The sequence below is a fragment of the Leguminivora glycinivorella genome, chromosome 1 (assembly GCF_023078275.1).
Source record: "Leguminivora glycinivorella isolate SPB_JAAS2020 chromosome 1, LegGlyc_1.1, whole genome shotgun sequence".
Classification (NCBI taxonomy): Eukaryota; Metazoa; Arthropoda; class Insecta; order Lepidoptera; family Tortricidae; genus Leguminivora; species Leguminivora glycinivorella.
Window position 1 is genome coordinate 27139777 of NC_062971.1, and position 16705 is coordinate 27156481.

At 35.6% G+C, this 16705-nt stretch overlaps 2 protein-coding genes across 2 annotated transcripts in view; one reads left to right on the forward strand and one right to left on the reverse strand.

The window, feature by feature from the left end:
• The window catches only part of LOC125242287, a 108299-nt gene that overhangs the window by 73400 nt on the left and 18194 nt on the right, over positions 1 to 16705 (reverse strand). The gene's annotated exons all lie outside the window — the stretch shown is intronic.
• On the forward strand, positions 4435 to 5648 carry LOC125242295. Its single transcript, XM_048151066.1, has 2 exons — positions 4435 to 4486; positions 4594 to 5648. Exon 2 carries the CDS (start codon positions 4728 to 4730, stop codon positions 5268 to 5270), a length of 543 nt encoding a protein of 180 aa, XP_048007023.1. The 5' UTR covers positions 4435 to 4486; positions 4594 to 4727; the 3' UTR covers positions 5271 to 5648.

The window sequence follows — 16705 nt, forward strand, 5'->3', positions numbered from 1 at the left end:
TTTAACATGTTCAAGCTATTTTGTCAATGTGAATGAGGAGACACACTGACATGTTATCCCGCCGGGCACTGACATTTTAGGCGGCGCCTGTACAAGTGTAATAATGGGCATGTCATTGTCGTTCATATGTGTGAGAGAGAGAAAACTATATCTTCTTCTCACTCTCACGTATTAAATTCTTTGTCTGTGCAATGGACTTGAAGGTGGCGCCATCTGTCACAAGCTTCGAGTGTGCCTCCTCATTGAATTGCAATGCAAACCCCTTGTATACTAGTGTCTGTACAGAAAGTGAGGAGTCGTGAGTCGTGGAATGTATTAGACCCCATACATTTCACGACTCTTCACTTTCCGGTCAGACTCTATGAATGGCGGCTCTGTAGGAGAAAAAAATTCAATTTAAGTATTTTGTAAAATGTGTGAATGTACTTACGACTTGATCCGTAAGCGTGGTTTAGAAGCAACTTGAGATTGGGTGACGTGTATATACCTCCTATAATTTGTGGCGTTTATTTCATAATGTGTGGAGCTAGCATTATGTGACGTGTAGATGTCGGTTTCACAAAAATAACGCTTGTCAATAAAGCTTCACTGCTGCTAAAATTCGTTTAATAATAGTCTTTATCGACCATCACCAGTGTAACCTCTTTTTGATAGCCGGTAAATGACATGTTTAGTTCCGCTACTCGCCACCGCATCGTGCACAGCGTTTCCATAGACAAAAAAGTCTAGCGACCAAATCCACATGTACCAAAAGCTGTCAACGGTAAAAAGGACACATGAATCATGTACCGTTTTGCTTAATGTAAAAAACTATAAGCCCTATTGTACTAAGATAAAGTTGATTTTAGATTCATATTTTTTTTCAATTAATACGTTTTGGTTGGCTCAAAACCAACTTGCGATCCGATCTCACATGCGACCATTATCCACAGTTGATTTTGAAATGATACCACTTGACAGTTAGATAACGGTTCGAATAGGGCCCCTGATGATGTTTTTTTCATCATATGCCAGGTCGAAATTTCGGAGGCTCATCTGTACTGAAAAACGTCGTACGATACACGTGCGAAAAGGAAATTCGTAACTCGTTTCGAACTTCCTTTTTTACGCACTTGTATCGTAATGTACTATTTGTTGAATACAGACGTAAACGCATAATTTTAGTTAGTCAATCATTTGTCTATTTGACGATCGGTCTGGCTGAGTCAATAGTGACCGTGACCCTGCCTGCTGAGCTGCGGTCCTGGGTTCGAATCCCGGTAAGGGCATTTAGTTGTGTGATGAGCACAGATATTTGTTACTGAGTCATGGATGTTTTCTATGTAAGTATGTATTTATCTATTTAAGTATGTATATCGTCGATTAGCACCCATAGTACAAGCTTTACTTAGTTTGGGGCTAAGTTGATCTATCTAAGGTGTCCCCAATATTTATTTATTCTATTTTTATTTACTTTAAGAATATAAATCGGTTGCTTTAACTTTATTTACGATTCCCATTTATATAAACAAGTACCTAAATCTTCGATAGGTATAGGGAAATTATCGTGAGCATATCGTATTCATCCTAATAATATGAGCGACACTTTACAGATTTTAGAGGACAATTGCTGAGCTTGAGCCTTTTTGCTGACACACAAACATGGTCGGTTTTTAATTTATTTTATTGTTTGTTTCGAATTGTTCTGATGTGTGTTTGCAAATAAAATATTTTTTCTACTCCCGAACTGTTATTCGTCATTTACAGGGTCGTGCATAGATCTTTAAAACCCTACATAAAAGTCTATTCCTAAAGCCAGCGTCCGCCGGCTTTCCGCGCATGCGCGCAGTATCGAAAAAACTGAAAACGCATTGTTTGGCTCTGTAACCATGGCAACGCATTGTTATAACGATACTGCGCGCGTGCGCGGGAAGGCTTTGGGCAGCTGAGCTGACAGTGCAAAAACCTTTGCGTCAAAATACAGGAAACAGTGTGAATTTCACGAAAGTTATTCAAGAAAACTATTAAAAAGTAAGTGCATGGTCGTAGAAAAAGTATTGTATGCAACGGTGTTTAACTGAGTCAAAAAGACGTCACGAGTACTTAATAACAATTTTCGGCTTTGCCTCAAATTGTTACCCACGCCATTCGTCTTTTTCGACCACCTTTAAACGCCTGTTGCATAAAATACTATTTCTTTCTTTCTTTTTTCTTTCAATTTTATTCTTTCGTGTTTTTAGGAAATATGTGAATGTTTACAACCGACTAGCGACTCTTGTGTTATAAGTATTGGAATATTTATAAAAAATGTATTTCAAGGTGTTGTTACAGTGTAAAATTCTACTCAGTAGTGCTGTTTAAACCGTGGTAGGTATTTCAATTTACCTTTTTAACCAGTGAAATTGAACATGAACATATAACTGCTGACGCGTTAATTTTAAATGCTTCATAATACGGTGTCTTTGTAGTGTGAGGATCTTCATACTCAATACGCCGACAGCTACCCGTTCTTGTAACGTAATTCTTACCAACTGGAAGTGATTGCTTCATGCCTTTAGTTTTCTACGACTTATTTTCGTTATTTAGATTGTAATCAAAGCATGACTTGGCAAACACGCTATCGTTTGTACAAGTAAATTGCTAGGTGAGAATGAAGTAATTTTGAGAACAGAACACCCAATGTTTTGTATAGGTAGGTAAACCGATTGAATAATAAAAAAAATATCTATATATACAAATATATTACTGAGGTTCTAACCGGGACACATACATACACATTTCACGCAACAACACTTGTGAGAATATGACATCCACACATATGTATAATATTTTGATTTTATTCAGTTCCTACTCGTAATAAATACATGAGGGCGCAGTTTACTTTCTAGATAAATATGTATAATGAATATCGTTTTTCTTTGTTAATAATGTTTGCGATATCAAGTAACGTGTTATAAAATGCCAAAAACTGATGGTAGGCACTCCGATGGAACAGATTTTGATACCTACATATGTAGTTTAATTATTAGTTGAAAACGCCTTTTATCTTTAAGAAGTTACGATGAAAGTTCTATTGGCTAAAGTCAATTGACCCACAGCTGAGGTAAATCAAACGAAATCCTTTGCGTTGTCACATATAGTCGCGCCACTACGTGCACTTCACTTAATTTGTTGTGCGCGTGCCGCGCACGCTGCAGGACACCATCGCGTGCGCAGACTTCTGGCCGAAAGGTGTGGTATTTCGGCGGTTCCGGGGCGACCTGCCGAATCCTACGCCGAGTCAGACGACGCAACGGAGCCACGCTGTTACGTCGTCGCCCAAATCTAATGTTTAATTTGTTTATTTTTTGTATGTCTTTTGTTTTTTTTTTGTGAGTCATGTTTTGTATTTTGTTGTTTCACAGTGCCTTGGTGTAAACTGTAATTATTTCATGCTGTACAAAATGTGTTTTACACACAGTGGCCAAACTGCTAAAAAGTTGGTCTCATGGTCAGTTGGTCACTTTTTAAATGGACCTTCAAATGTTGATGCAACCAATATGTAGATAGATACAATTTGTTGTCTTTAAGTATTATCTCCCGTTCTTCACTTTTAGCTAGCTTTAATCTAAGCGTGCTACTACTTGCAACAACCGATCCAATATCAAGATTCCTCAAGAATCAGGTCACACGTCGTCAAGTCGTCTAAGTTTCTTCCAGGGCCTCTATGTCTAGCGGGAAGATTTAACTGGAATCACTTTGGAAGGCTGCGCGGGTGCGCCAAATGGCCCGAGGAATAAATTGCGTGTAATTTTATTACCGGTCCCTTAACTGGGAAACTTTGAACTAGCACGAGGTGGGCGGGACTGTCCACTGTTGGGAAACCCACGCGAGTGGCTTTGTGAAAATTATTGTTTATTTGCGACTGTTTGACATTGTAAAGTGTTTTTAAACTCGGTGGAAGCGTGTTTGTTATTAAGAACAGAATTAGTATTAACCAAAATTAATGTTAGCCAAAAAAGTCTAGGCAAATAATTTTACAATTATAAAGAGTATTAAAGATTGTTCAAGATTGGTTTCATTTAAAGAACTAAAATATCTAATACGAGATCGAATAAGACGAATATTATTCAATATTTTGCGTCAATATTTTGAATTTTCGTAATCGTTTTACGAGCGGCTCTATATATTTATCTAAAATTCGCAAATCTAAGGTTTGGACATTTTAAAGTCTTTTTCCTCTGACAAAAAAACTTTGAAGTAGAACAAGGTTGGCGGAGACTGCCCACTGTGGGAAATACGACGCGTGCGGCGTTCGTTTGTCAGAAAATGGTTATTTATTTAATGGCCACTGTTTGAAATCGTGAAGTGATTGCTTTATACTCGGTCAAAACAAAGCTAAGTCCATTTCAAACTAATTGTTGTCCTACTCCAATTTTTAAACAACCATGTTCGTAACCTTAAGTTTTGTATAAATATAAGTAGTGAAGTGCTTTAGTGACGTTTACAAGTGTCTTTGATGTCTCAGGTTTGTAGCCGTTATAGGTTATTATTAAATTTGAAATATCTGTTCGCCTTTGTACACTTTCTGAGTCTTATTATCACTAGTTAGTACCGATTATGTTTCTTTTTCAGTGTTAATCATTGTACAAGGCTAGAACAAGTGTAGGCATAGTGAAACGTCACTATTTCATGTAAGTAACCGCTGAGCTTGAGTAGGCAATTCCTTGCTTTGTTTTGTGTTTAATTCTTTTAAAAACCCATTTACAATGCAAACACGCAGAGCAGCTGCCGCCGCTGCAGCAGCGGCTCTCCAGCAGGAGCCTGAGAAATGTGATAAGCTCCAACTTACCTTGCTGGAATTAAAACAATCCAAGGAGTTTAGTGCTCAATTGCTCAGTGAAAGAGAAGACAGTGAGAAGGAGCTATTATTGGTAATTGATAAAAACGATAAGTTAAAAAAGGAACTGTGTACACTAGAGAGTGATTTTAATAATGTAAACTCGGAGCGGGCCCGGCTTCAGGAGACGGTTGACAGGTTTATGGAGTGTAATGCTGCATATGAACAGGCCCTGAAAGACATCGACTCATTGGAGAGAGCACTGCACGACGCCCACGAACACATCTACGAGCTACGGGAGGCCCAAAACCAAGCAGCTGCGGCACACACTCAGACCTTGTTCGAGGAACTGGTCCGGCCTGCATCTCAGTTGGTTACCGCAGCAATTGAAAACCCTTCAGTAACTACAGATTTAACCAATGATGCCACTACACCAAGGTTAGTAAATTGCAGCGGAAACAAACTAAAGTAGTATATAAAATTAAATAAACTGATCAAAAAAAATCAAAAGATGTCAAAAATTAATAAATTGTTTTTTAAAAAATTGAGATTTTGTAAAGTTAATATAAGTTTAGTAGATAAGTTAGATTTGTATACAGCTCAGTTAGAACACAGTAGATTACAGTATGAAACTGACACACAGGCATTAAAGTTAAAAATTCAAAGCCTAGAGGATTCAATAAAATCTTTAGATGTGATAAATGAGAGTTCAAAAAAGTTATTAGTGAATATTCTTTAGCCATGGATGATTTAATATCCCAGATTAAGCATAATTCAGAGCGGTTTGAGTCGTTGACAAATGCCCAGGCATGTGCATGTAAGCAAGTGACTAGAGATTTGTCGACCAGTGCGCTTGACCCAAGCCTGTGTGACAGTTTACCGCAGGGGCAAATGAATGATAATGGCCCCTTCCACACTTCACAACAAAGCATACCTAAACCTAATGTTGTTATGTACTGTGATGAGATTGAGAGCAATATGAGCTCATTTTTAAATTTTTACTTAAAGGAACTTAGTACAATCAATAACTGTCTGCCTCATAGCAGCTTTGAAAATATCATTACACAAATTTTAAATGACAGTAATATCAATTGTAAGACAACACTGCTTATCTTTATGGGGAATAGGGGTAATGTAAACAAAAATAATTTAGTAAAATATTATGAACAATTAAACTCATTGGCAGTGCATGAAATTATTTTCTTTACATTCCCCTATTGTAACCAGAAGAAGATGTCAGAGGCAGAAAAAAAAGAAAATAACACTAGACATAAGTTGAATGTAGCTTTATATAATCTTTGTACATATAGTAGTAAGGTTAGCATAATTGACACTAATAAATTTGTTAGTAAATACCATATGCCTATGGTGTTTTTGACTAAAGGTAAATGTTACCTTTCAAATTATTATAAAAGACAAATAGCTTTATCGCTATCCTATTTATTTGACATTTCTGAATTTGGCAGACAACTCTGCTCCTATTGAGCAGCAAAGTATGAACTTGGAATTGGTTCCAGTCATAACCAATGATTTAAACTAGCTTCTAAGACAAAAGATTCTGTCTCTGGCAATTTAATTTTAAGTAACTATAAGAATCAATACTGTGAGCAAGGAAAGTATATCCACCTGGTGCATCAAAATATTCAATGTATTAGAGGAAAAGATTTACAAATTGAACTATTCATGAACGAATTTTATGTAGACATTTTATGCATTACTGAACACTGGTTAAAAAACAACGAATTAATGCCTCAATTTAATAATCACCAGGTAGCAAGTTCGTTCACCAGACATAGTTCCATACATGGTGGGTCGTTAATTATAATAAATAGCCAGTTAAAATTTAAGGAACGTAAGGATATCGTTTCCATGTCTGTTGAACGGACTATAGAACTAAGTGCTGTAGAATTGGAGCAATTTATTGTTGTCTGTGTGTATAGGCCGCCATTAAGTAATTTTGAAACTTTTGAAAAAATTATGGAATCTGTGCTACTTAAAATATCATCTTCTAGTAAAAAAATACTTATATGCGGCGACTTTAATGTAAATATCTTGGAAAATTCAACAATAAGTATCAGATTGTTGAATCTTTTCAAATCATGTAATCTCAATCATATTATTTTTATGGAGCCTACTAGAGTGACTGCCACTAGTGCCACCTGTATAGATAATATTTTCACTGATATTTTTCCTACTACTAAAAATGTAATTAGCAACTTAGAATCAGACCATTTAGGTCAATTGATAGTATTTGAGACATTAAGGAAAAATACTTTGAGAAAACAAATAACTTTTGTACCAGTAACCTCCGACCGCGTGGAACGAATGAAGCAAAGTTTGGTTCAGGCGCTACCCTCCCTGTCTTCCGATATGAGTCCTAATAGTATGTATAATTCATTCTTTCACACTTTTCTGCAACATTATAATGCAATATTTACTTCAAAATCGGTCGTAGTTAGTGGTGCATCAGTTTTTAGTGAGTGGGCTACTGCAGAGTTACATCAACGAAGACGTGCATTGTATGCCTTGTATGAAGAACGGCGGTTTAATACGAGTGATGAATTTAAAGAACATGTTAAGCAATATTCGAAGAAGTTCAAGATAGATTGTCATATCGCTAAGCGAAATTATCTTAATAATAAAATAAAAAGTAGCTCTGACATTATTAAAGCAACGTGGAAAGTAATTAATGTGGAAACTGGTCGCTCGAAACACGCAGTAAAAGATATTAAACTGAATATTGATAACAAAATTATAGATTCCAATTTCGAAGCAATTATATATTATACTCTGTTGCAGAGTTCGAAAAATTTTTCACCGAGATACCAGCATTCACAACTAAGGATTTAAATTCATCACCCTTATCTGCCGTCACATTATTAGAGGAAAACGTTCCTGAGTGTTGTAGAGACCTTTATTTTGAACATGTTTGTACCTCAGATATAGTAAAGGCATTTAAATCAATTAATGTCAAAAAAACTAGTGACCTCTGGGGGGTCTCCGTCCATGCCGTAAATCCTTAGTTGAGATTGTAGCGCCTGACTTAGCAGTTATATTTAACAACAGTGTTGACTGTGGCGAGTTTCCTGATCTAATGAAACATAGCAAAATAACTCCTTTATTTAAATCCGGCAGCCACTCTGACCCCACTAACTTTAGACCAATATCTGTGCTGCCAACTTTCAGTAAAATATTTGAAAAATTAGTTCTTTCTCAATTAGTACGACATTTTAACGTTAATAATTTAATGCATAATAAGCAATTTGGCTTCACACGGGGTCGCTCGACAACCGATGCTGGTGTTGAGCTAATTAAGCATATTTTCGATGCCTGGGAGGAGTCACAAGATGCTTTAGGTATCTTTTGTGATTTATCTAAGGCCTTCGACTGTGTTTGTCATGAAACATTGATCAGGAAACTACATTATTATGGAGTCAAAGGATCAGCACTAAATTTACTTAAGTCCTACTTAAATGGTAGAATACAAAGGGTAGATGTCAATGGACAGAGATCAACTGGGTCATTGGTCTCTATGGGTGTACCACAGGGATCAATATTGGGGCCTTTCCTGTTCCTTATCTACATAAATGACTTGCCATTCCTTGTAAAGACCCACCATGATATAGTATTGTTTGCAGACGACACCTCACTTATTTTCAAACTCAAACGACAGCAACAAGCTCACAGTGATGTAAACAATGCTATCTCTAAAGTAGTGAACTGGTTCAATGCTAATAATTTATTATTAAATGAAAAAAAGACTAAATGTATTAAGTTTGTCATTAATAGTAACGTAAGGAATGAGCAAACAAGTGTCGTTGTGAAGGATGAGGAATTGGAACTGGTAGATAGTACAGTTTTTCTTGGTATAACATTAGATTCTAAACTTTAGTGGGGTCCCCATATTGTTAACCTCTCGAATAGACTTAGTTCTGCAGCTTTTGCAGTGAGCAAGATCCGTCAGTTAACAGACGTGAAAACAGCTCGATTAGTTTATTTTAGTTACTTTCACAGCATTATGTCATATGGTATTTTACTTTGGGGCAGTGCTTCAGAGATAAATACCATATTTATTCTGCAGAAGAGGGCTATTCGAGCAATATATAAAATGAACCATAGAGACTCACTTAGAGATAAATTTAAGGACATTCATATAATGACAGTGCATTGTCAATATATTTATGAGAATATTATGTATGTACATAAAAACGTTTGTAATTTTAAGAAAAACTGTGATGTACATAATATAAATACTAGAAATAAACATAAACTCGCGGTGCCCTTCACACGGCTCTGTAAAATTAAAAAATCATTCATGGGTAATTGTGTTCGATTTTATAATAAACTTCCGAATCATATTACTGACTTGTCAATTAATAAATTTAAGAATCATGTAAAGCGTGTACTCATTTCCAAAGCTTATTATACAACACAAGACTACATGAATGATAAAACAACGTGGGATTAATTGTTATTCGAAATGGTTTCTTATTTTTACGTTTTTTATTATTATTATTGTTGATGAAATTAATATTGTATTTTTTTGGACATTGGATTTTTCCTAGAAATATTCTAGACATGTATTTTTATATATACATATACCTAATTATATGTTTTTTGTTTAACGATTATTTTTATTATGAAATTGTATATTATAGACTCAATATTATTATGAACAATAATTTACAACAATAAATTGCTCTGATAATTAGGTTAGATTAATATATAACTAATCACTTGATATAATGATATAACTAATCACATCCAAAACTCTAAATTGTTACTTTACGCAGATGACACAAAGATTTTTAGAGTAGTTAAAACTATCAGAGACTGTGAAACGCTGCAAGATGATTTAAACAATTTAGTTAACTACTGTGAAATAAATAATTTGTTTCTTAACTTAGATAAATGTCATGTCATCACCTTCTCAAAAAAGAAAAATGTAATTAATTACTCCTATAATTTATCCGGTAAGACCTTAAATAGAGTAACAGAAATTAGAGATCTTGGCGTGATTATGGATAGCAAACTCACTTTTATTCCACATATTAATAAAATGCTGGCAAAGTCTTATAAACAACTAGGTTTCATAATGCGCGTTGGTAAACCATTCAAAAGCCGTTTTACCTACAACATTCTTTACAATAGTTTTGTGCGTAGTCACCTTGAATTTTCTTGCTCAGTATGGAAACCTTCATACAAAGTACACATTGACAGAATTGAGCGACTTCAGAAAAGATTTATTAAATCAATGGCCTTCAGAACTGGATTAGCTTATACTTCTGACTACAATGATAACTGTAAACGTCTAAATATTCAAACTCTTAGTGACCGTCGCGATTCTACTGATTCCGTTTTGCTATTTAAAATTTTCCATTCACAATTAGAGGCCCCTAGTCTTTTACATAAAATTAATTTCAGAGTTCCGCGAAGACGTGAGCGCTGTTGTCGTAAGAAAAACTTATTTTCTATTCCATTTAGTAGGACTGGCTATGGTGGGAATGTATTTATTAAACGGGCATGTAAACTTTTTAATGAGAATGTTAAGCTTCGTGATTTTGATTTTTTCAATGGCACACTAGCACAGCTTAAGAATGCATTTAAGTATAATTTTGATTAAATATCAAAGTAGATATTTATCTCATCAAACAATGTAAAATTAAGATAATTTTAAGATAAACACGAACCTGTTTTGTTTATTATTACTTTATGAAACTATAGGTCTATTTTCTGTTACATTTACTGTAGATAAGAAAATTGTGTATGACTGTTTGTTTCTGAATAAAAGGAAAAAAAAAAAAAAAAAATTAAGATCATAATATATGTAATGAACTATTCATAAGAGCTTGTAACTAGGCCTACATGAATAAAGATATTTTGAATTGAATTGAAGTATGTATAACCCAATAAGATCTGTATGAAAGAGCTCCGTCTACATTTGTGGCTTTTTATTAGAACAATTATTATGCCTCAACTGTTACGGGGCGGAATGTTCAATCTGAAATTCCAAAGGTTCTTATTCCTAACACCCCTTCTTTGATGTAAAAGCCATAACCACAGTATGGCCACTCCCGCTTCCCACTGAAAGTGCCGCCCACCCCCTCTCGGTTACCTCACAGTTACCGCCTGTCAAAAACGCGAACAGTCGACCTGTCATACTTCACTCATACAAGCATAGTACGCGGTTCACCTACACGAGCTTAGACTGTGTGGTAGGAACGCGCCTCTTTCATATATTTGATCGCCAGTGTCCGAGGTGTGTCATAACTCTACAAGTGCGATTGATACTTACTTAATTATATACCGTAGTATTTAATAGTCTATGCACAAATGCGTTTTTGGGGAATAGACTATTAGACTTGTTTTGACATCGGAAAGGTATTGTAAAAGATCTGTACACGATCCTGTATGTGACAAAAAAATTTATGGGAGTAGAAACACATATTAATGCGATTGATGTTACGAATCTGGCAATACTGTGATGTCAGTCCTCCTTTAAATGGGGACTGACATTTTGACTTCATGGTCTTAGCTGTAGGTTCAGGAACACGTGTAATCATTTCATCTTCAATGACCTGTTTCCATGCCAGTAATTCCCTCGCGACTTGGTCCTTTTGGTAGTCTACACCTACGCAAACATCTCACTGGATTCAGCTCAGTGATGAAGGCAAACAACATAACTTGGACAACCTATATTATTATTGTGGAAATGTGTAGGTGTACTACCGGATGTTTCCTGTAATATGAGCAAATAATTAAAACACAGATTGTACCTACTCCTCAAAACATAATAAGAATCATGAAATATTTAGAATAGAATAGAATAGAATAGAAATCATTTATTCGTGACAAGTGAAAACAGAAATTATTTACACAACACAAAAATATAGGTACATACATAATAATTGCCACGAAATGGTCCCGACTCAGCATGGTGTTAGCCTGGGAGGGCCAACGCTGATCTTCCGTCGGGGCCATTGCGAGTGAAAACACGGAAAGCACACACACATCACAAACAGGATAAAAAGTCAAAAAAAGTACACAATTTAAAATAAGACAATATTTCCAGAGTTTATAAATTATACATTAAAATAAAGGGAACAATACAATGACAAACATTTTTAAGTGTGAATGCGACCATAATTTAACGTCAACAGCTAACAGCATCTGTGGCAACACACCAATGACGTATAGCTGTCAGCTGAAGAAGCAAAAATAACAAATATGGCCGCAGTTCACGCATAGCAATCTTTTATGGCAGAAAAAGTCGAAAAATATTAACAAAGACAACATTTATTGGATGGGACTACACTTGAATAATTTATGTGAAAGGGCGTTTGCTAACTGGGACAAAAACTATGGTAAGTAACGCAGCGTGTGGAGTGTTTTAAATGAAGCTCGTCTCGAGTCTTAGGCATTCCTCGTTCATTTGATGTTCAAGCATGGATTTTTTTAAAGTTAACTTGAAACTATGAATGCTTTGCAGGTTCCTGATCGGAGGAGGTATATTATTCCAGCAACGGCTCGCCGAATAGGAATAACTGCCCCGGAAGGCTGCCGATGCGTGCCTAGGAGTAAGAAGTCGAGTCTCAGACCGCCGGCCCCCTCGTGGCCTGCGTATGGACAGCTTCTCGTATAGATATATGGGAGACTGACAGTTTATCACTCCAAAGAGTAAAGAGGCAAGGTGAAGCTTACGGCGGTGGTGCATTTTCAGCATGTAGTGCTGATTAAGGAAAGGTGACACATGGGCCCGCAGTGGTATAGAAAAACAAAAACGGGCACAAGCGTTTTGGACACGCTGTATAAGTCGCTTGGTTTTATAAAGGAGACGTGGTCCAAATACAACATCCATGTAATTTAACTTCGACAATACAAGTGACTCTACTAACCTAATACGCAGTGTTTCATTAATGAATGGTCTAATCTTATATAGGACTCTGAGTTTATAAAAACAATTCCTGACTACATCAGCAATATGTTTCTCAAAGCGAAGACTATTATCCATTATAAGGCCCAAATTCCTGGTTTCATAAACTTGTTCTATGGGCTCTCCCAGCAGTGTGACTGTTATGGAAGGTGTGATATGAGCCAACTGGTATTTGCTTCCAAAGACTAGATACTTCGTCTTGTTAGGATTTAGCAGCAGGCAGTTATCTGATGCCCAAGAAGCTATGTTACTGAGATCAGTATTAAGTTTGAAAATGGCATCATCAATATCTGATGGCTTACATGAGATATAAACCTGAACATCATCTGCATAAATGTGGTACTTACAATGAGTGATGCAAGATCCGATGTCAGCGGAGTACAAGATAAATAAAATTGGCCCGAGGATCGAGCCCTGGGGAACGCCCCTGGTTAAGCTAATTGGGTCAGAGGTTAAGGTGGAGCCGTTACAGTTAATTTTCACGAATTGGTTGCGCTTACTAAGGTAACTTTCAAACCATTTTACAGTTTTGTTCCCAAAACCATAAAAACTTAACTTTGACAGTAGTAGGTCTATATTCAAACAGTCGAAAGCCCTGGAAAAGTCAAGTAGGACTAACAGAGTACACATTCCCTTATCTTGAGAGCACAATATATCATCAGTGACATTCAGTAAAGCTGTGGTTGTACTTCGACCCTTTCTGAATAGTTTTCTCATCTTTCTTTCATTTCAATTTTACACATTCATTTAAATTTTATACATATTTTACATTATTACTCGTATTGTAGTTGACGTTGCCCATCACACTCAACTGCATGGCAAAATACAAGCAATACAACACACAATACAGTTCACTGCGTCTTAAAAACACTATATAGGAATAAAAAACTCAAAACAAAAGTCATTTTGAATAGTCGCTGAACAAATGAGTTTTAAGGAGTATTATTAGCCTTTACTTAGTTCAGTTTATATTACAGGAGGCACCTGATGTAAATGGAAATATAAAGGTCTGCAATTTCGGAATTGAAATATAAATACACTGTACATAACAATAAAAATGTAAACTCAATCTCAGAGTAACATTACATTAAAAATAAAATGTGATCTTGTTATGGCGTTCTTAAGAAAGTAAATTTTGGACTATAAAATTATCTAATTAACATTGTAGACGCAACTTAAGTAGATTATGAGTTTGTTAAGAGCGCTTAAGATTGTCATTCGTTTAAAGAATTCTCATTTAGTTGAATTCTTGTGTAAAATTGGAATTCTTAAGCGACCATTTCCTCAAATTCTATGTTCATAACACGTCAGTTACATTGTAAGATTTAGGTAGTAGGTGTTCAACTAAATGTTCACTCAAAGTTTAGAGAACGCGTTTGATGATAAGAGGTATTCGAGAAAATAGAGTTCAATAAATCTAAAGGTAGACAAAAACGTTTAATACTCAGATTCTCGGGAAGTTATGTAATCTTTCCTATGACAGTTACGCTGTTTTCTACGAGATATATCACATTAAGAATACGTGATTGTTAAAACCAAAATAAATTACACATAATATGAAAGAATAGTGACGAAGGCCTCCAGTGCTTGAGGCTGGAATCGAACCAGCGTACTCTGCAATCGCGGCAGATGCCTGTTTCCGCTAGGCCACCCAGGTCACAGCTGCTGAGGTCGAAATTATCTCTCACATGAGTAATCTATACAAGGACTCGTAGCGCCCTCTGACCATCCCTAGGGTAGAACCCCCATGAATCTTGCCTCCCATGAATACTTGATTGTCGTCCCCTGTCAGTTCACTTTTAACAAGGAGACAGATCTTTAAGGCAGCAAGTCGCTAATGGTCGAGACGCGTGGATAAATTTAGTTAGGCCCCTCAGCAAAGTTTGCTTGTACGAATACGTGAGTAAGAAGTTTCCCGATCGAAGCACGTGAACACATTTGTAATGTTGTTCTATTATCCCCGTTCCGGAATTTACTCATCTGTCCAAACATAGATGTTTTTGAAGCCCCGGCTGAGTTCGGTTTTGGATAAACGATTCGAGTGAAATTTAAAATCAGTTTTTTCTCTCAAAAAGAAGATAATATAGAATGACTTTTCATTTGAAAATGGAGCTGTGTTTGTAGAAGTAATGCATGAAATCATATTTTAAACCACTAAATAAACTAAATAAACGACTGACTCGTTTGAAAGAAACCAAAATTGTGATATTGCAGTAGGAAAGGGTGGTTACGGAGGAAAGGGGGGTGGTAAAATTGTTAGTTCATCACTTTGAATTACTATGTAATGGTCAAGGAGCGTACTTTTCATGCCGATGACATCAATTTGACGTCACGCTCCATATAGGGTGATCACAAATTGTTTTATTGTAAATTATTAATCATTAGTCATCAATCATTTTAAGTTATGAATTTCTTTGCATGGTAATGAATGAAAGAAGGATGGTGTGCTTTACGTTAGAGAGAAATTCTCTTTTCTACGTATTTATTGTAACGTGTTGTTAATAAATACTATTTAATTAAATTTATGTATAAAAACAAATCAAATAATTTTATTCACGTTTCACATTTCAAGTAGGTATTATTTATGCCACATGTAAATGGACTACTGTATTTGAAGTAATTTGTACATGATTAAAATGATTGACGACTAATGATTAATAATTTACAATAAAACTATTTGGGATCACCCTATACGGAGCGTGACGTCAGATTAATGTCATCGGCATGAAAAGTACGCTCCCTGGTAATGGTTCATCATAATTATAAGTGTAATTCAAAACTTTAAAGATGAGTAGGATGATTAACGTAGTTTTTAAGAAAAAACAAGTACCTAAACACATTTTTCGTACAATTTGCAAGTCATGCTCACTAATCTGTAAAATACGATGGATTCACGCTATAAGCCTAAAAGCTTTTTCACTGATAAAGTAAAAGCCAAAGTTAACTTTAATATTTTATAACTTTAGACACCATGTTATTGCCATTGTATATTAATAAATGTAAGTACTTATCCTAAAAGTTTCGTTCGAGAGCGACTTTAGTAATCCATACTTCCATACCAATATTATAAATGGGAAAGTGTATGTGTCTGTTTGTTTGTCCGTCCTTCACGGCAAAACGGAGCGACGAATTGTCGTGATTTTTTAAGTGACATAGGCTACTTTTTGTCTCTTTCTAACGCGAGCGAAGCCGTGGACAAAAGCTAATATTCAATAAAAGTTTCAATACTAAAAGCTGTGTTTGATGTTTTCTTACAATGTTTTCTCTCTATTTTATAATAAAATACGACCGAATGTATGAAGTAACCTTGAAGGAAATATTTTTAGTACAGATGGTGTTTTTTTACGCACTAGTGCGAGATGTGGTACATTTCTTGTCAGGTCGAAACTTCGAAGGGCCATCTGTACCTACTGAAAAACGTCGTACGAGACACGTGCGTAGAGGTAATTCATAACTCGTGTTGATTTAAATGTATCGCCACTCATTTCGAATTTCCACTTTTTCGCACTTGTACCGAAATTATAGATTTGACTTTAAAATTTTAGTGACATACGGAATACATCTAAATACGTTACAATTTCATTAAAATACACATATCTCTGGTGTTATTCAGAGTAAAATATCTGTGTACAGTCCTAAAGGCAATCAACAAGATACTGTAATAAATGTTTTTTAGGGCTCCGTAGTCAACTAGGAACCCTTATAGTTTCGCCATGTCTGTCTGTCCGTCCGTCCGTCCGCGGATAATCTCAGTAACCGTTAGCACTAGAAAGCTGAAATTTGTTCCCAATATGTATATCAATCACGCCAACAAAGTGCAAAAATAAAAATGGAAAAAAATGTTTTATTAGGGTACCCCCCCTACATGTAAAGTGTGGGCTGATATTTTTTTTCATTCCAACCCAACATGTGATATATTGTTGGATAGTTATTTAAAAATGAATAAGGGTTTACTAAGATCGTTTTTTGATAAT

Excerpts from the sequence above, each read along its gene's own strand:
- LOC125242295 (XM_048151066.1), top strand. The coding sequence starts at position 4,728 with ATGCAAACACGCAGAGCAGCTGCCGCCGCTGCAGCAGCGGCTCTCCAG.